The 21677-nt window shown below is 44.2% G+C and overlaps 1 protein-coding gene across 1 annotated transcript; it reads left to right on the forward strand.

Annotated features, from left to right (window-relative positions):
* The first annotated feature begins 10235 nt into the window (after positions 1–10235).
* LOC101437860 (major histocompatibility complex class I-related gene protein) lies at positions 10236–20157 on the forward strand. Its single transcript, XM_058309317.1, is given in 4 exon segments — positions 10236–10467; positions 11166–11432; positions 14748–14936; positions 20138–20157. Coding segments are annotated over 4 exon segments (591 nt in total). The 5' UTR covers positions 10236–10352.
* Positions 20158–21677: the final 1520 nt, after the last annotated feature.

The following is a 21677-nucleotide window of genomic DNA, read 5'->3' on the forward strand; positions in this document are numbered from 1 at the left end:
AATCTTTAAAAATATATATATATGGAAACGGACTTTGGCCCAGCGGTTAGGGCGTCCGTCTACCATATGGGAGGTCCGCGGTTCAAACCCCGGGCCTCCTTGACCCGTGTGGAGCTGGCCATGCGCAGTGCTGATGCGCGCAAGGAGTGCCCTGCCATGCAGGGGTGTCCCCCGTAGGGGAGCCCCACGGGCAAGGAGTGCACCCCATAAGGAGAGCCGCCACGCTTGACAAAAGTGCAGTCTGCGCAGGAGTGGCACTGCACACACGGAGAGCTGATGCAGCAAGATGACGCAACAAAAAAGAGATGCAGTATCCTGGTGCCACTGACAAGAATGCAGGTGGACACAGAAGAACATGCAGTGACACAGAACAGCAAATGGCAGGGGGAGGAGAGAGAAATAAATAAAAAATAAATCTTTAAAAATATATATATATGGAAACGGACTTTGGCCCAGCGGTTAGGGCGTCCGTCTACCATATGGGAGGTCCGCGGTTCAAACCCCGGGCCTCCTTGACCCGTGTGGAGCTGGCCATGTGCAGTGCTGATGCGCGCAAGGAGTGCCGTGCTACGCAAGGGTGTCCCCCGCGTGGGGGAGCCCCACGCGCAAGGAGTGCGCCCGTGAGGAAAGCCGCCCAGCGTGAAAAGAAAGAGCAGCCTGCCCAGGAATGGCACCGCCCACACTTCCCGTGCCGCTGACGACAACAGAAGCGGACAAAGAAACAAAAGCAGACAAAGAAACAAGACGCAACAAATAGACACCAAGAACAGACAACCAGGGGAGGGGGGGGGGAAATTAAATAAATAATTAAAAAAAAAATATATATATATATATATATAGGAAGAACAGCAAATGGCAGGGGGGAGGAGAGAGAAATAAATAAAAAATAAATCTTTAAAAAATATATATAGGAGGGAAATGGATTTGGCTTAACCAGTTGGGTTCTCATCTACCATATAAGAAGTCCAGGGTTCTATGCCCAGGGCCTCCTGGTGAGGGCAAGCTGGCCCACGTGGAATGCTTACCCACATGGGAATGCCACCCCACATAGGAGCGCCGCCTTGCATGGGAACAACACCCAGTGCAGGAAAGCCTTTCCCGCGCAGAAGTTCAGGCCCACGCAAAGAGCTGGCACAGGAAGATGAAGCAACAAGAGACACAGAAGAGAGAAAATAAGAAGTCCTAGAGAATAGGGAGTTGAAGTGGCGCGAGAGAGTAATCGCCTTTCTCCCACTCCAGAAGGTCCCAGGATCAGATCCTGGAGCCACCTGAAGAGAATACAAGCAGACACAGAAGAACGCACAGTGAATGGACACAGAGAGCAGACAACGGAGGGGTTGGAGGGAACAGGGGTGGGTGAGAGAAATAGACAAAACAAATCTTTAAAAAAATATATAGGAGATGCTCATATGCCCACTCACCACACCCCCCACTTTTCCCACAAAATCAACTTCTTTCCTTAGTGTGGTATATCCTAATTCCTTTTTGAAACAAGGTAGAACGAGGAAGAAAAATTGTTACATAGATGTAAGGGATTACACTCTTATTCATCATCACAGCTTTTAAAAAAAAAAGATGTATTTATTCCCCCTCCCCCTCCCCTGCTATTTTTGCTGTCTGTGTTCATTTGGTGTGTGATCTTCTGTATTTATTTCTCTTTTTTGTCTTCTTTTCTCATTTTTTCTCCTCTAAGATTCACTGGGATTCAATCCTGGGGACCTCTGGTGTGGAGAGATGTTCCCTGTTAGCTGTGCCACATCATTTCCCGGTTTCTGCTGTGCTTCACCTTGACTCTCCCCTTATCTCTCTTTTGATGCACCATCATCTTGCTGTGTGACTCATTGCACAGGCATTGGCTTACTGCGCGGGCAGTCAGCTCGCTGCACAGGCACTCAGCTTTCCACGCAGGCACTCGGCTTTCCACGCAGGCACTCAGCTCACCGTGCAGGAACTCAGCTCACCACACAGGCACTCGGCTCACCACGCAGGCACTCGGCTCACCGTGCAGGCACTTGGCTCGCCATGCAGGCTCTTGGCTCACTGGGCAGGCACTCGGCTCACTGTGCAGGCACTCGGCTTGCCATGCAGGCACTCGGCTCCCTGTGCAGGCGCTCGGCTCACCGTGCAGGCACTTGGCTCGCCACACAGGCACTCGGCTCGCCATGTGGCGCTCATGTGGGCACTCAGCTTGCCACACGGGCACTCGGCTCACAATGTAGGCACTGGCTTGCCACGCGGGCATGCTTTCTCTTCTTCTTTTTTACCAGGAGGCCCCAGGGATCAAACCTGGGTCCTCCCATATGGTAGGCGGAGGCCTTATCACTTGAGCCACATCCACTTCCTTATTATATATTATTTGTCCATCACCCTTTTAGAAATTAGCTTGGAGGGACTTTAATTTATTCATTTCCGTAATCCTAGCCAGTAGGGCTGTGCCTACTGAAAATTCAGAAAAGAATAAGACCTGTATGAAAGGAGGCAATGGTAACCCTCAAAGGCACAGTCTCAGAAAGAATAGCTGAGAAGTCTAACTGTTAAATTCAGCTCTTTAAGGCCCAATAAGTTTCTGTAGTTAGATCACTTGTTAGGAGAGAGGACTAGCAGTTCGTTCTTGCTGTGTGTAAAGCCATCTGCTCGACTGCGCAGTTTGAGTGCCCAAAGGTCCTCTTAACTAAAAATATCACTATCCCCTCCCCCCACCCCCGTTCTCACGATGCCTGGAATTCCAAGGAGTAGTTCCCAGGAATCATAATCATCTTGACCGTATTAAGGCATTGGGTTATTGGGAGGGCCCACAAATAATCTGGACTTCATTGACTTGGTTATCCAATCAGGACCTGTAGGAAGTTCTGGAGCTGGGCCCTGAGTGACTGGGAGGTTAGGAACAGTGTGTCACCCTTGACACAAGGAGGCAAGAAAGAGCAGTGGTGATCCCGAGGAGAGAAGCCTGGACCAAGGCGGGTGTGCACCCCCCGGGGGGTTGAGTAGTCCTGAGGCTGGTGGGGCTTCCATCTGAGACACCCCTGTGAGAGGGTAATCCCTGGCTCCTCCATTTATGGATCCTAAGGATGATTTGGGGCAATTTATTTCATCTCTCCCACTAATTCTCTGTCTGTGAAATAGGAATTGTAAGACCTACCTCAAAGAGCTGGTATAGAGGAGTAAATGAAACTCACGTTTATCAGGGGCTTGGCATGGTTCCTGCACGTGGTATGTGCTCAGTAAATAAATGAAGTTACGGTGAGATGCCCGACGGATCTGCTGCCTCCTCCCAGGAGCAACATTGCCTGTCCCTTCCTGTGGGAGCAGGCTCTCTCCTCAGAACAGCTGCATCATTCCCTCTGTGTTTCTTTTGTGGCCCTTACTGCTTGCTGCCCTGTGGTAATGGACTATATTTGTTTATGTTTTGTGCTTTCATTCCCCAATAATACTGCAAGTTCCTGGAAGAAAGAACTAGCGTCTGACTTGTTTTTCTCTTTCTGACATTGCCTCATTATCCCTTGTACACGGCAGACATTCAATAAATATAAATTGCTTCAATGAATAAATGACTGAAAACACCTTATCAATTATTTTATAATCCAGTGATTTTCACGGCTTTTTGTAAAAAATGGCCCAACTGATAACACTGCGTAGAGGGAGAATAATGTCGGACCATAAATAACTACTGCGTCTGATCTAAGCACTCTTTGGTTGTGTTGTTCAAGCCCTCCAGCAATGCCTTTAGGGGCTCATGAGTCCTGGCAGCAAATGCTCTTTAAGAAGCAGCTCGAGTGGCCTGGACAGAAGACCAAGTTGTAAACTGTAGATTTCAGTTCAATACGTGAGTTGGTGCTGCTAATCTGTTCATGGAAAGGGAGAGAGAAACCTAATTTCATAATTATTGGAGCAAGAAGAAGGAATTTGAAGATGAGATTGAATAAGAAATCACTGGGTTTTTTTAGGTCAGAAATGGTGAAATTTCAGTCTTTTCAAATTATTCAACTGAATAATTATACCAGAAACCTGATCCTCGGGCCACATACCCTGGTAGGATATAAATTACCACAAAGTCTAAGGTAGTATGAGGGAGACAGAGTACCACAGTCTCGTCTCATTTTTTCTGTGCTGAGTTACTGACGTAACATCTGTCAACAGACTTACCATCACAGACGAGGAAGTGTTTTGGAAATGCAGCTAAGGAGCACATATGACTTGTACCTGTGAAGGCACAAAATGGATAACAGGCCCATGGTAAATGAAGAGGAGAAGGCTGAGTGTGATGTTCTGGAGCAGAGCCACGCTGTGGCCGCACAAGGGACGGAGGGGCAGATGACGGGCAGATGGAGTCCAGCCTTCCAGACTGTAGGGGCAGAGCAGCCTTTGCAATCAAGGCTAGCTGGCGGAGAACGACTGCTCCCAGACCAGGAATTAGAGTGAGACTGAGGTTGGAGAAAAGGACATTACACTACACTTGGATAGTATTATCAACAGACCATATTTGTCTCTGGCCACCTTTTCTGAACTCTAGATAATGCATATTTTCATAAAGTTATATTTTTATAAGAAAGCAAAATTAAATGAATTATAAATTTTATGTTTGGAGATGAGGTCAGTGAGAGTCATCTAGAAGAAATCTTCCCATCGGTCATTAATTCCTTAAGTTGTTAATACTCTTTTTGTTTGGCATCTACCAGGAATGTAGACTCTGTAGGTCATAAAAGGAACCTCCATGCAAAGAATGTACCACACTAATGAAAGAAGTTGTTGATGTGGGAAAAGTGGGGGTGTGGGGAGTGGGGCATATGGGACTCTCCTATATATATATATATTTTTTTTTTTAATTATTTCTTTCTCTCCCCTTCTCTCCCCCACCCCAGTTGTCTGTTCTCTGTGTCTATTTGCTGCATGTTCTTTGTCCGCTTCTGTTGTTGTCAGCGGCATGGGAATCTGTGTTTCTTTTTTGTTGTTGTTGCATCATCTTGTTGTGTCAGCTCTCCATGTGTGCAGCGCTGTTCTCGGGCAGGCTGCACTTTCTTTCGTGCTGGGCGGCTCTCCTTAGTGGGCAAACTCCTGCGCGTGGGGCTCCCCTGCGCGGGGACGCCCCTGCATGGCAGAGCACTCCTTGCGCGCATCAGCACTGCGCATGGGCCAGCTCCACATGGGTCAAGGAGGCCCAGGGTTTGAACCGCGGACCTCCCATGTGGTAGATGGATGCCCTAACCACTGGGCCAAGTCTGCTTCCCTATATTTTTTAATGTAACATTTTGTGTGGTCTACGTATCTTTTAAAAATAAATAAAAAATATATTTTAAAAAATAAGTTTTAAAAAATTGTTTAGCCTTGACCAAATAAATTTTAAATGTTCAGATCTTAAAAAAAAAAAAAAGAAAACATCCACATTCTGAGGGAAACTCTTTGCCCATCCTTCTTAGCCCAGTAACACAGTATCTGTTTTCTTCCTCCTCCTTTCCCCATCCTTTGACTGCAATCTGCTTTCTGTAAGGTTTTTGCCTAAGAAAAACTTTGGAAGCTATTCCTACCTGTTCCTTTTTTTCTTATTCTTTCTGCTCCAGCTATGAAGTCTTCTTGCTCCTCCTAGAACATGCCAGCCATATTCTATCCACCGGACTTTTGTACTGTTCCCTCCACTTGGACCACTGCCCTCAGATATCTGCATGGCTCCCTCACTTCCTCAAGGCACTTTCTCCCAAGTCACTTTCTTGAGAAAGTCTTCCTAAAAGCTTCTGTTTAAAATTGTGTTGCCTCTTCCTCTTCTGAGCTTTAGTTTTCTCCATTGTACTTTTCTTAAAATTTGAAGATTTATTTATTTATTTCTCCCCACCCCCTTATTGTTTTTCACTTTCTGTATCTGTTCCTCTTCCTTGTTTCTTTAGGAAGCACTGGGAGACAAATCCCAGACCTCTGATGTGGGAGGGAGGTGCCTAATCATTTGAGTCATCTCTGCTCCCTGCTTTGTTGTGTTGCTCATTCTGTTTTTCCTCCCACATCTCTTGTTGCATCAGCTCACCATACCTGCCTGTTGTGTCAGTTTACCTTCTTCTTTAGGAGGCACCAGGATCTGAACCAGCGATCTCCCATGTGATAGGAGGGAGCCCACTTGCCTGAGCCACATCCTCTTCCCCCATTGCACTTTTAAAAACATGTAATGTGTTTCATTAATTTTTTTATTGTCTGTCTTTCCCCCTTCCCCCACTTGAGTGTAGGCTCTAAAAAGGCAGACATACTTAACAGTTTTGTGTTGTATGCCCAGGACCTAGAACCATGATGAACAGAGGAAGTATTCACAGATTTATTGAATGTACAAATGGATATTAAGAAAGTGTGAAAATTTATGTTCATAACTTGTTCTTCCTTTATGCCTCCATCTTTAAAGATGACTGGCCAGGTGGCGGACTTGGCCCAGTGGTTAGGGCATCCGTCTACCACATGGGAGGTCTGCGGTTCAAACCTCGGGCCTCCTTAACCCATGTGGAGCTGGCCCACGCGCCATGCTGATGTGCGCAAGGAGTGCCATGCCTCGCAGAGGTGTCCCGCATGTAGGGGAGCCCCATGCGCAAGGAGTGCGCCCCGTAAGGAGAGCTGCCCAGCATGAAACAAAGTTCAGCCTGCCCAGGAATGGCGCCGCACACACGTAGAGCTGACACAACAAGATGACGCAACAAAAAGAAACACAGATTCCCGTGCTGCTGACAACAACAGAAGCAGACAAAGAAGAAGACACAGCAAATAGACAGAGAACAGACAACTGGGGTGGGGGGGAAGGGGAGAGAAATAAATAAATAAATAAATAAATAAGAGGACTGGCCATATAAGCTTTACAGATGTGGAGAAAGCAAACTATTTCAGAACCGTTGCAAATCCAAGCATGTACATCTTTTGCAGACTTCAGATTAGGATGTAAATTAACTTTCAGCCCTGCTCCCCATCCGTCTGCCATTCCTTTAATAAAAAGTATTTTTGTTAGGTGGAAGTTCCAGGTTAAAGAGATTCACATTCATGCTCACAAAGTTCGGTATTTCAAAGCAGAGACGTAAAGTGTTTCACCAACAATTTAATTTGTTGAGTATATGCCAAGCTCCTACTATGTGCAACGCTTCCACCCTGTGCTAAGCCTTGCAGGAAATATAAAGAAAAAAAGCTAAGCCCCAGTTTTAAGTACCTTAAGATTGAGAAGTGGGTAGAAGGTAGGCAAAGATAAATAGACCAGAAGGCAGAAGATGGTAACTATTGCTTGTGAGACAGAACCTGTGCTCCTGCTTCAGTCCCTGGCTCTTGCTTCTGTGAGAACTCTCCCATTAGAGAGACTCTCAAGCCTGCCTCAGAGTGTATTGCCTCCCAACCCCAGCCCTCCTCCCCTAAGGAAAGTGAAAGGGGGTCGTGAAAGGTCAGGGAGGTAGAAGGAGGCAACGGGAGGCCTTCTGCTCAGCCCAAGCCTAGGGAAGCCCAGCCTCCATCTGGCTCACACTGCAGCTGGCGAGCGGGCTAGAAACCTCCACGGAGGGAGTACGCAGAGCTGGGTGCTGCCTCTGAACCTTGCCAACCCACTCCAGTGTGTGGCGCAGGGTGGGAGGAGCACCTACACTGGTTTTATAGAACTGGTCTCATCAGTGGGAAGGGGCCCAGGAGGCCTGCTTCACTCAGGGCATCCTGTCTCCCCCCAGTAGTTATAAGTGCCCTGGTGTTTGGGGTGGCGAGTTCTAAAAGGTCACCTGCATGTTTTGAAATGTTTCATAAACAATTTTACAGAAAAGAAAAATACAATCTTGCTTGCCCAAAAGCTAATACAACCATTTTGTGAACTGATTCTTTATGAAAATTTGGGTTTTTTTCTTAAATATAAACTCATTTTTATATTTAATGCTATTTAAGTAGTCAGCCTGAAGAAAAGGAATTTGACACCCATCCAAGTTTCTCCACAGTGACAAGAGCCACCTTAGAAGATCCATGTGCTAGGGGAGTTCAAAAAGGAGACATGGTCTTGGGTTGGACAGTCTAGAAGGAATTTGGGGAGGTCTTTTCCAGTACCACACTTACTTTGGCACCCTACTTTGGAGGGTCCCATTCTGGCCCTTCTCTATACATGTCCGCCCCACACACACACAGAGCAAGGAGTCCATGAGGCCAGGGAGATGTGTTCACCCGTGTTTGTGCAGCTCTACTCTCCACCACCCTCCAGGTACCCGGGGACATGGAGTTCACTGCCTAGGTGGCCTAAGGCTGCTTGGGCTCACATAGACTCTTCCTTTGATGCATCCTCCAAAGGGTGGACTGTGCTGCTGGGGAGGGCCCCCTAGGCTTGAGGGGTGGGCAAGAGGCAGTGTTTATGGGCTACGTGGATGGACATTTAATGAGAACAGGGGCATCCAACGTGCACACAAGGCCCTTGTGGTGCTGGATGGAGCCAGGGGTGGGAAGATAAAGGGGAGGTCTCAAGCCATGGACCAGGGGCTGAAGGATAGGGGCAACTTTCTCTGTGCCACCACGTTCAGATACAGAACCTGAGAAAACTGAGATTTCTAAATTTGATTATGGCCTTTGACAGCATATGAAGAGAGATTTGTCAAGGTAGAATGATAGAACATATTATATTTAACCGTTCGCTAGCTTGATTCATCCTTTTAAGTATTTAGATCTCTGCTATGTGGGCCTCCATTTGTCCTCTTGACTCAGCCATGCAAATGTCAGGGCTGGGCCTAAGCATGCCTTTGGAGATAAGTTTTGATGGGGCAGGAGGGTGGGAGGTAATAAGACTAAAGGCTTGGCACAGCTCCAAAATATATGAAGTAAATATTGAAAGATCTGAGGGGAGAAATAGGTAATTCTACATTAATAGTAAGAGACCATAATACACCACTTTCACTAATGGACAGAACATCTAGACAGAAAATCAATAATGAAATAGAAGACTTGAATGATATACTAAACCAACTAGACCTAGCATATGTATTTGTATATGTTATATAGACATATATACAGAACACTTCACCCAACAGCAAGAGAATACACATTTTTCTCAGGAACACATGGATCATTCTCCAGGTTAGACCATATGTTATGTCACAAAACAAGTCTCAACAAATTCAAAAATATTGAAATCATACAATGTATCTTCTCAAATCACAATGGAATGAAGTTAGAAACCAATAACAGAAGGAGAACAGGAAAATTCAGAAATATGTGGAAATCAAACAACATATTCTTAAACAAACAATGGGTCATAGAGGAAATCCCAAGGGAAATTAAGAAATATCTACTAATTTCCCTCACGGTGTCCTGGGCCATCTGGTTCCCACAAAATACGGTGCTTTCTCAGACCTCCTGCCTCAGCACATGGGGTTTCCCTCCCATATCTTTGTCCCAGACTAAGAACTCCCCCAGACATCACTTTCCCTGGAGAGTCTTCCCCAAGGGCCCGAGCCTGGTGCTGGCCGGATCACTATGCCCACCACACGTCTTTGAACTGGCCTTGTCTGTCTCCATCTGACAGCGAGCTTCTCAGAGGAACTGAGAGAAGTTCAGGGAGGGGTGGCAGAGAGGGCCACACGATTTCATTTCATTTTCAGCTTACTTTTAACTTTCAGTGTTTATCACAATCTACCGTGATATTTGGATATAAGAAAGAGTAGGAAAAGGATAAGAAAGGGGTCGACAGAGGTGGATTGGTATAGTCAGAAAAGCACTGTGCCTTTAAAACTATTTTTCTCGAGAGGCCTGAGTCCTTACCCTGCTTCTCCCTCTGCCTGCCTGTGTGAGAAAGAGAGCATGCGCAGACGGGATAGAGGGTCCTCACTGACCCACCCAGAGCCTTCATTGGTAAAACAGGGCTTTGGGCTAGGAGGGTTTCAAGCCCTCAGGTTTCTGAGCGCGCCCTCAGGGACAGCTCCCCCAAAGGAGCCCTGTGAGCAGTCCTCATCCCTTCCCCTGAAGACAAGGGCCACACTCTGTTCACTACCTAGAGGTTGAAATTACCTGTAAAACATCATCCTAATTAAAACCTGATTTAAATTTTAAAAATGAAAATCCCTGGGCTACACTTCTAAAGTCCCTTCTAGGCTCCAATTCCTGGGGTTCTGTATCTTGCTAAGAGGAATATAGCAGCTGGGTACTGTGGGTAATGGTTCCAGCTGAATGTGGAGCACTGATATGGAATGTGCTTTATGGATTTGATCCTCTGCAACCCTAAATATTTTCCTGCTTTGCTTCCCTCCCAGGGACCCTCTCAGATATTTTGCCTGGGTGTTTCGGATCCCAGCCATGGGATCCCTGAATGTATTTCAGCTGAGTATGTGAACTCTGACCCTATCACCATACATGACAGTGTCACTCAGCAGGAGCTCCAGGCCCCTTCGATGGCAGAGAACCTTGTGTCCAATCACTAGGAGAGGTACCCTCAGCTGCTGAAGGGCTGGCAGCAGATGTTCAAGATGGAACTGCAGTACCTGCAGAGTTGCTACAGTCACTCAGGTGGGGAATGGAGCAGAAATGAAATGCTTTTCTTCACCAGCCCCCACCCCAGCCACGAGGCCCCTGGGCTGACAGTGAATGTGAGCAGTTGCTGAGTTGTACTCTCTGTGACTTTTGGCAAAGCCTAGAAAATCTGGGTTGACTGAGTTCAGTGCCGGCCATCTGCCCCATGCATCTTCCAAATTGTCTCTCTTTCCCAGGAGCCCTTTGTTCCTTGTGCACCATAGTCTCTATCCCATCTGCATCCAGGCTTCTGATCTGTATTTTCTTTCCCATTCTAAATTTGGTCATTCAGTGTTTCATTTCCTGATGGCCAGGCTTAGAGATTTGCTTGTTGATGCATAATGACTTACTATGTTAACTTTCTCTAGGGATATTTCCGACTCCTGCGTATCTCTTCCCCACTGTACTCATAAAAACCACAAAGTTTATCAATTAATCATTCCCATTAATGAGTAACTCCCAAAGGTTGGGATTACCATATTCTTGTGGCATGTAGTAGGTCCTCTGCAAATATCTGTTCATAGAAGGAATTACATAACAGGAACTTCCTGGAGTCTCCGTGATGCCATGGCAGACCTGTGGAGTGACTTATTCTGGGGCACAGATTCCTTCCCACCACAACCCTGTCATGCCACATGGCACCTACCTCTTTAGTCCCTATGTAAATCTCTTCCTGGTCTGCATGTGTCTTGTAGGGTTTCACACCTACCAGAGAATGATTGGCTGTGAGCTGCAGGAGACTGGCAGCACCAGGGATTTCTCTTACATGAAACAGAATTTCGTTATCTTCAATAAAGACATCCTTTCCTGGAAGGCTATAGATGATGTGGCTTATACCACCAAGTGGGCATGGAAGGTCAATCTGCATGAGTTACAATATCAGAAGAATTGACTGGAAACAGAATGTATTGCCTGGTTGAAGAGGTTCCTGGTATGTGAGAAAGATACCCTATAAAGGACAAGTAAAAAAAGGAGAAAACAGCTTTCTCCCCCATCCCCAGCACCACTGGTTTTATACATAACTTCCTCCAATCTAGGTTATATTCACCCTATCTGAAGTCTATCTCTTTAGTTAGACTTGCATGATCTATAACTCCCCAAGAGAACCTTCCCTAGTTGTTTTTAGTCTGCGTCTTGACAAAATTCAGCAATTCTCCTTGCCTTCACAGAGTGGAGTACCTCCGGAAGCACGTCCTTTTGGGCAATCCAATGAGGTAAATTTTCCATCTTCTGCCAATAATAATATGGGAAATGCCTTGGGAGGTAGAACAATTCCTACAAGTTGCTTAGTAACTAAGGGCTCACTCAACACCAGAATGAGTGAAAATCTTTATTTACAAAGGTGACAGAGAATCTTTGCTTTACTAAAGAATTTATGAAAAGATTCCTTTCAGCGAAGAGCTCCTCTTTTACATTTACCATATGATTCAATTGCTCAACTTATAGTTAATACAGAACTTTTCAAGTGTAATCTTCAAAATGAATTATTACATCTGTGTCATGTAAAAGGAAATTCCTAGGCACAAAGGTCCTTTCCCCAAAGGAGTAATCTTTAATGGTGGGACGTTCCAGAGCCATGGTAGGCAGAGGTGTCTGGGCCGCAGTTATGAATATGGATTACCTGTCTACGATCATAGGCTTTGGAAACAGATGACTAGAGTTTGAGCTCGGCTCTCCCACTCACTAATTAACTCTCTGAATTCAATGGTTGAAAGCAACAGAAACCTACTCCAACTAGCTTAGCCATGAAAATAAAGATATTAAAAAGGTAGGAACAGTTGTGGTAGGGCATTTGTGGGAACTTGAGGATGCAAAACTAAGATTTGAACCGCTTTCTCCATTCAGTGGGAGATGTGGCTGACAGTTCACATCCTTCTAGCTTCACCATCCTGGAAGAATAGGCTTCTTTCTCCCAGCTTTAGTTACAGAAAAAAAAAAAAAAGACTCTAATTGGTCTGGGTTGGATCATGTGATACTCTTTGGACCAATCACTGTGATCATCCGGATGAGTTTCTTAGATTGGCTTTGAGTAACAGTCAGACCTGGCAGGAACTAAATGGCACACTCAGATTTGTTTAACTGAAGAGAGTTCAATAAAGGGATTATTTACCAATGTATAATCAGGATTGAAGAAACCAGTAAGGGATGGCGAAGTACCTAGAAACTTGCAAAGGTGAGAAGCCATTATGCCCTCTATACCTGAAGAGGCAAGGGGAGGGGATATTGTTTCTAGAGCCCAGCAAGAGCTGGTACCCTGGAAGAAGAACCTTCCAGCAAGAGATGTGACTGTGGAGGAACTTGGCCACTGGCAGGACTATGGGGAGGTGGAGTAGGGGACTGCTGGTAGAAACCCCAATCTCTCTCTCCTGCAGCCCTCTGATCTCTTGCTGAGGATGCTCTGCCCAACAGCCAAACCCAACCAGAAACCAGGAAGCAGGGCAGCCCTGAGATGCAATCTGTTGAGTATAGCCTCCTGGGCTACAGAGCAGGACACAGAAGGGCAGATGCCAGACCTGGGGGCTGGCACAGAGAGAATAACCAGTATGCACAGTTTGGGTGAGAGGATTAAGATTGGTAACTCTTAAAAGAAGCACATGTTGGAGTGGGAGTGGACTAATTTTCCAAAATACTGTGTGCATATGGCAAGGGAGGGAATGGCTGTTATCAGAAAGAGTGAGGTTAATAGATGCTAGGACAACAAGCAATACTCTTGACTGAAATAAATAGGTGTAATAATGGCTGCCTCACAGAAATTAATGTGAAATAATGTATATGAAAGCCACTTTGTAAACTGTAGAGTTCCATTCACCATTAAATGTTATAGCTTCCAGACTGAAGAACTTCTGACAGCTTAGAATCTGGTTGAAATCTGAGTACAGCATCCTTAATCACTGAGCCATTCTAGGCCGAGTGGAGGCAGATATGGGGAGGGGTCATAAGACTCAACTGCCAGATCTTGATGAGTTGCATAGACTTTGGCTGCAAACAAAGAGAACCCTCAGCTGCTTGGCCTGCTGCAATCAGTGAACCCAATGCACTGCTGGGGAGAAAGTAAGAAACAGACAAATTTGCTATGAATTGAGACTTGAGAGTTAAAGCTAATCCTGTTGACTCTCTCTGGGTGTGAAGAGGTCTCAGATAAATAGGGGAACCTGGGCAACTATAAAGTATTGGAAATTTGACTTCAGTATATCCACTCCCCTCTCTAAGGCTCCCCTCTGTTGACCATCTTATTGGGAGTCTCAACTCTTCTGTAAAACCTACTCTGAGATCAGTTTCTTACTGGCAATGTCAAAAGCAGAGACTCTCCTGGTGGTATTTATTTTTCATTTTTAATGTCGGAGTGAAAGAATTTTTCAACTACTGAATTTCATGCCTCAGGAAAAACAAAAACAAAAACAAGGGAAATGATGTTGAGGTGGAAGGCTCATCCCTGGATCAGGGGTGGCAAATAGAAGGTGGGGGTGAGGAGGTGAGTCTGAGAGATGAACAGGAAACAGTCCCTCCAGATAGTGCTCTCAGGCTCCAAACATCTGATGTCTGGATGTGACCCAGTTCCAGCAGGAAACATTGAAGACAGCTCCATATGGGAAATTAATAGAGGAGTCCAGAGGAAGCACGATCACAAACAGAGTTCTTTGCTGTCACCGGCTAGAGCCCCTCTATGTTATGAATCCCCGTGGCCCCATCGAGGACACAGTTATGACGTGATCTATTACATATATTTGTGTCTGATGACAACCACCAAAGTGTCAGCCAAGTGGACAAGGCCATTTGGAGCCAAGCTGAGCTGAGATGGCACTAAATAAAGAACTGGGAACTCGGACTACTGAGTTCTAATCTCCATCTTGTTATCAGGAAGAGTCATACAATTTGTAGTTCACTTTACCTTTTCTGTGTCTCACAAAGGTATTTCAAAGTTTAACAGTAGGCAATCCCAACACAATTTCTAACTTCTCAAAGCCCTAGGCTTTTTATTGTCACCTTAGAGGACAGAGCATGACTGCACTCCACATTTCGTTCTCTAGCACACAGCCCTAGTAGAGAGTGCACAATAAATAAGTTTATTGTTGATGAGTCTAGGTTTTGGGTCATTCTTGGTTTTAGATGTTTCCTGCAATGAAGAAAATTAATTGGGAACATCAATTCATAAAATACATCTCCTATTTAACTCTATCTTCTTTCTAGACTCTCACACTGGTTGGAATACATCACCAAGAAACGTCTTCAGGGATTACAGCTCTCTTCAGCAGAGCTCATGGTTTTTAATCCACCAGAGATTTCCATGGTCTGTATGAAAAATGGGGAAGAAAGTGATTATGGAGACATTCTTCCCAGTGGGGATGGAACCTATCATATGTGGATATTGGTCAAGATGGACCCTCAGAGCTGTGACCTTTACTCCTGCCATGTGGAGCACTATGGCCTCCACAAAAGTCCTCAGGTCCCCAAGGATAAAGACAGAGGTTGTGGCTGTCTGGGGAGTAAGACTGAGGAAAATGGACAAGCAGGAAACACCTGCTGCCTGCCAGGGGAGGCTGGGTCACCGCATTCACATGGTGAGCCTTAGAATGGGTCTTTCCAGCTAGTAGTTCTCATACATTTTGGTCTCAGGGATCCTTTATACTCTTAAAAATTGAGGATCCCAAGACCTTTTGTTTATGTGAGTTTATATCTTTGTTGTTTATTGAATTGCAAATTAAAATAACAAAATTTTAAACATAAGAAAACCTTAGAGCATATTCCATTAGCCTTCAGAGTGATGACATCATCAAATGTCAGGTAGCCTCTAGAAAACTTCACTGTGTACTGAGAGATTGAGATCAAAAAAGACAAATCCCCAGGGAAAAAAAAGAAAAAATTTTTTAAAAGGCAAATCTTGGGGAGTGGGTGTATCATAGTGGTTGAAAGCCTCCTTCCCTGGTTCAATCCCCGGTGTTTCCTATAAAAGAAAGCAATCCTGTAAGGATGGATTAAATTTAAGAATATGTTTTTTTGGAGTACATACATCTTCAAACCATCACACAGTTCTAATGTTTTCCTCTTTGCCAGCATTGCTCTGCTTAGTAGACATTTCCCCACTGCCTTTCCTGAAATATTTTCATCACCTGTCCTATGGACATTTACTCTCTCTAAGTCTTCTAACTCTCTATAACATCTCTGCACCTCTCACTCTGGGCTCCCTTTCTCCAACTTCCTTCTAGCTTCTGGTTACCCCAAACCCTCCAAGCCATGTAACAAATCTCCAAACCTAGTGGCTTTAAATGACAACCATTTTACTATTTTTCATGGTCTCTGTGGGTCAGGAATTTGGAAAGACTTGGCTAGACAATTCTGGCTTGCAGTTTCTCATGGAGTTGCAGTCAAATGGTGATTGGAACTGAAATGGTGCAGGACCGGCATGGTTGGGGGTTGGCCAGCATCTCTTTCTCCATGAATTCTCTGGTCCTCGGCTTGTGGTTTCAATGTGTGTGTTACTTTCAGCTTCTTCATAGCATGGAGGCCTCAGGGCAACCTGACTACTATCATGGCAGCTAGTTTTCCTCAGAACAAGTATCCCAAGAGATAAGGCAGAAGTGCATAGCATTTTTATGATCAAGTCTCAGAAGTTACATAGTATCACTTTTGTCATACTCTGATGGAGGAAGTCACAATAGCCTGCATACGTTTAAAGGGAGGGGTTATAGACTCCAAAACTCACTGGAAGGATTGTCAAAGTCACATTGTAAGAAGAACAGATGGATGGGTGATATCACTGTGGCCATTTTTGGAAAGATACAATCTGTCACAATTGCTACACTGTAGTCCTCTCCTTCCCAAGCTCTATAGTTTCCCCTCAGTCCACTGAAGCTTCTTTTGCCTCAGTGGATGAGCTAGCAGTTAGGAAATCAAGCCAATTAAATGAATTCACCCTACAGTGAGATTGACTGATGGTCTACATCACTTTAACGTAAATCTCCATGAGAAGAATTAAGTCAAATGAGTCTGGTAGAATTTTGGATAGTTCTGGAGGGACTAGGAGGGCAGGGATCCTTCCTTTAAACCAGCCCTCATGCCCTGAAGGATAAGGAAAGATGTCCTTGGCTTCCAACCTCCATCCTTAATGATGAAAGTAGTTGCTTATGGATCTACCTGCCCAACAGCATCTTGTCTAGAACCTGGGCTCCTGCTGCTTGTCAAGTCTTTGTTTCTCAGTAAGAAGATCAAGTTCTAACAGAGGGGAAGTACTGCTGCCTGTCAGTAGGTTAAATATGAGTTGAGTCTCCTGGATGTAAGGTTTCTGGTAACACTCAGGCTGCGGACTGTGCCTGCTAAGGAAGAAGCCCAAACTGTGGCTCCAGGAATGCTCACTAAGACTTTTACTTCTCCAACGAGTTCTCTTCTTGACTCCCCACAGCTGGCTTGGCTGAGTAAAAAGAATGCTGGATATAGCCATTCACAATAGTGACTCACCATGGAGCAAGATAAAACCATATATGCCAATAAATGGGCCAGGTTGTAAACTTGGTTTGATTACACCACCAGTCTCTGCCCATTTCTTCTGTGTTTGGCTCATGAACTGAGGGCACGAGCAGAACCACTGCTAACCCACGCAGAATCTTTGTGTGAATTAGTATTGTTCATCTGAGTAGGCACTGCCCAGGCCAGGGCACATGGCTTGGCCAGCAGAACATAGAGTAACTTTCAGCCCCATTTGCCCCTTGGCAGGATGTCCTTGTGCAGGGCAAAACCTGCACAGCCTTACATAACAGCCATGGTCATAACATTAGAAAGTAGATGGAAATTAACTGTAGATTGAAATGAATGAATTGATTTGGGAAGGAGGTGATGGCAGGGGGCGGGGGGTAGTGGGAAAGGTAGAACTGGGAGCCTTGTGTAGTATAGCCAAACATTTAAAATTATCCGAAAGGTTTTACATAACTTTGTCATGGTGTTTATTTATGGCAATCTATTTTTAAAGATGTACATAATATTACAAAGTCTGTTTACATGGTGCCTTGTGCATAGTGGGGACTCAGAAAATACTTCTTGAATGAAGCAGTACAGTATTTTAATTAGCTAGTCCTCATGTACTGATGCAAAAGAACAGTGTCATCTTACAGCCGAGGTCACAGGGGGAAATATACCACTCGGGATCACAAAACATTCCAGGTGACCAGGCTCAGTGCTCCAAAGAGTTGTCTGAATTCTTCAAAGATTTCGGCAGCCTTAAATTCTTTATTTAATAAACTTTATCTTGCCATTGCCTTGTCTGTAAGATTAGGGCTCTCTAACATTCTAACCGCAGCCCTTCCCCCCCACACACACATAAAAGGGATGATGACAGGACGCACAGGTTCTCACACGCAGCGCTGCTTCTCTTAATGGCTGTGAAAAGAGGTGCTGAGAAATAAGTTTGTGCCCATTTGGAGGATCCAGAGAACTGATACTGTATAAATATATTTGTTCTTAAGGCCAAAAATCCTCTAAAATGGCCTGAATTTTATTTTCCTTTCTGTCATCCTTAGGGCATTTGGTGAATGAACGTTCTTAAAATACAAATGTCTTCAGTTCTCATCAGTGACCATAAGCTGGGAGGGTATCTGAAACTGCTTGTTGCAAGGAAAATGGATGACGTGTGCTTTTTCCTCTACCCCTCTCTCCCAGTTAGTGTTAGCTGAACCCAACAGGGCTTCTGCATTTGTCCTTTGGCAGGCATTGGGTGTGAGAGAATGTTTGGGACCAGAAGGTTCTGAGACCGTTGGAGCTGGACAGTTGGAGCTGAGTTGCTGAGTGGCTGCTGGAAGGCTAGGTTGGCCCGGAATCCCTGGCAAGCCGGGCCTGGGTCTGAGGCAAGCACGATGGCAGCAGCCAGATCTCTGAAGAAGCAAATCAGGGGCCAGAGAGTAGCAACAAGCAAGGAGAAAACAATTTCTGTAAGAAGGGCTTCTCAGATGGAAAATAAATACAGAGGAGACTACAGAACGAAATGGGAAGCCACCAACAGGAAAAAGGAAGCGAAACCAAGGGAAGAATGAGACATTCAACCCCAAGCTGAAGCAGTCTTTACTTTTTTTTTCCTTTTTGAGGTATCAGATTCCAACTTGAATCTGTTACCAGAATTGAGTAAAAGCACTTTTTTTCCCCTCATAAACATGACATAGCATAAATAGAAAATTCTGGGAACACACTAAGAAGGCTCATACTCTAAAAGACGACAATTCCAGGGAGATTTGATTGGCTGGAATAATAAAAAGAAAACATTTGGAATCCCATCAGCTCCTGAAATACAACTCCGCAAGTACTTTAAAATACCTGAAAACACGTACTTTGCATATTACTCACAAGACAGCTACAAAGACATATTTGGTGCATTACACACAACAGGAAGTTGCCAAACCAGATGTAATCTCAAGAGATTAAGTACATGGGCTGCCCTCCACTTTACTTTTAAAAGACTGAATTAGTCATGGATCCCCCAGGATCAAGGAAAGGCAGTTTCTCTAACCCAATTTAGGTCTTTGCAACTGAAATTGAGACCAAATTTCAAAGATTTACAAACTAGCCTAGTTTCATAGACTTGAAATCATTCTACAAGATAAAGTATTTGTAGACCTAATGATGAAATTTTCAAGGGATGCCCCTTGCCACAACAAATTATTTTCTCTGTAGGACACGTATACACTATGTTTTCATTCAAGCCACAGAGTTTGTTTAGGCCAATTTCTTACGAATAATTTGCTACAGATAGTAATTTTCAAGTTCTATTCTGATAGCCTTCATTATTTAGTCAGCCATTCATAATATGTATCTTCCACAAGGCCTGAGACTACTTCCATGCCTGGCACATAGAAGGCACTCGATATATAAACACACCGACTAAATGAACTGCTGTAATTACCTACATAGTCTAAATAGACAAGAGGGTCCAATGACGGTTTAAAAAATAGCAAATGCAAAAGTGGCCATGACATATGCTAATAAGCAAATCAAGCTCACATCACAGGAAATGATTTTAGGAAAGGTAATCTAGAATGTATGTCCATAAAACAGACCCTGAGTTTTGTGTTAATAGGAGCAATACAACTCCAGCACCAGTTATGTTTTGTGATAATGCTGAAAAACCACAGGTTGGATAAAACTTAAGCCTGAAACAGGAGAGTCTCCTCATAGATTTTCCATTAACTGAAGGGGAAAGGAGGCAGAGCGCCGAGGAGCAGAGGCGCTGCCTCCTCCCTGCAGCAGCTGGGCTGGGCTTCCAGGACCAACCGACAGTTGCGATGGCGACATCTAGGAACTCAGAGATGTGCAGTGAGTCAGAGAAGTTCAAACCCTCTAGTTTCCTTTTGCCTTCCCCAACTGCCCAGTCCTCAGAAATAACTCCTTCTCTAAACAGCTAAATGCTTTTTGGCTCTGCCCCTCAGCTGGCACAGAGTTCTTCTGTTTTGGTACTTGCCTGCTTTTGCACACCTTATCTCTCTGGCTAGACAGTAACCCTCTTAAAGGCACGGTTTGCATTCCATCTCCTTGACTTAGTGTCAAGATGATTTTCAGTTATTTATCCTCTCTGCGCCTCTATTTTCTAAAATGGAGGGTGGTAAGTACCTATCTCCTAGCATTAATGTGGAAATTCAAGAAATGGTACGTGTGAAAGCATCTCACACGGGGTATGTCCCTCTTCCTCTAGGTATTCACAGTCCAACATAACCGTAGCTCCTGGTTATTCAAAGCTCCTCACCTTGCAAACAAAATTCACTCAGGGTAGATTCATGGGCACAGAGAATTTTAAAGTTGGAGGGCTTTTTATACAGTTCAATTTCTCCATTTTACAGATGAGAGAATTGAGGCTTAAGAGAGTAAAATGATTTGTCAAAAGAAACCCTGAAACCAATTATAAACTTCATATCTTGTCATAATGATGGTCACCAGCACTAGCCATTAGGGAACTGCTAATTAAGACCACAATGAGAAAATATTACACATCTATTAGACCACCTCGAATTAAAAATAGACCACCTAGAATTTTTTAAAAAATGCTAGCAAACATGTGGAAAAACTCGATCACTCATGGACTGATTGTTGGTGGGATGGTAAAATGGTACAGCCACTCTGGAAAATAGTTTTACAGTTTCTTTAAAAGCTAAGCGTACATTTGCCAATCAATTGCCCTCCTAGGCATTTTATCCCAGAGAAATGAAAATTTATGTCCCCATAAAAATCTGTGCACAATTGTTCATAGCAGATTTATTTGTAATAACCCCAAACTGGAAGCAACTGAAATGCACCTAATAGATGAGTGGTTAAACAACGGTATGTCCATACCGTGGAATAGTACCCAGCAATAAAGAGAGATGAACTATCTGTGCAAAAATTGGGATAGATCTCAAGGGTATTATGCTGAGTAAAAAAAAAAAAAAGGCCAACTTCAAAAGGTCAGGTACTGTGTGGTTCATTTATGAAATATAAATTCTCAAAATAACAAAATTATAGAGATGGAAAACAGTGCTACAATTGCTGACTGTCAGGGATTAGTAAATGTGACTATATAGAGGTGACATGAGGAGATCTTCGCAGTGACTGAATAGTCCTGTGTCTTGACTGCAGGGTGGTTACACAAATGTACACATGGACTAGATCCTGCACTGTTAATTTTCTGGTTTTGTAATATAATTTATGTAAGATATAACCATTGGGGAAAACTGGGCAAAGGGCTCGTGGGATCGCTTTGCACTATTTTTGCACTTTCTTATGGATCTATAATTATGTCACAATAATTTTCAAAAAATGAAAAACACTATGCAGAAATTCATTTCTGTTATGATACTTGTAATTATCTGGCTTAACAACATGCATGAATCAGTTGGTCATGTTCCATGGAGAAATTGGCTCTACATAATATAATTCACTGACAGTTCTAGCTTGTGAAAGTAACCTGCGTTTGTCTTTGTAGTTTCACAAACTCTTTTTTTTTTAGTCCCACTTAGTTTGCAATCTGTAGATAGTAAGTTAAGATACTTAGGAGAATTCATTAACTGTGGAATAATTTGACAACAGCTGTATTATTATAATTTGGTAATCTCATGTTAAATGTCATCTGTTTGGGGAGTGTGTTAGTCAGCCAAAAGGGATGCTGATGCAAAGTACCAGAACTCTGTTGGCTTTTATAAAGGGCGTTTATTTGGGGTAGAAGCTTACAGTCATGAGGCCCTTTAGGCCTGTTAGTCCAA

This window comes from Dasypus novemcinctus, chromosome 13, assembly GCF_030445035.2.
Source record: "Dasypus novemcinctus isolate mDasNov1 chromosome 13, mDasNov1.1.hap2, whole genome shotgun sequence".
Taxonomy (NCBI): Eukaryota; Metazoa; Chordata; class Mammalia; order Cingulata; family Dasypodidae; genus Dasypus; species Dasypus novemcinctus.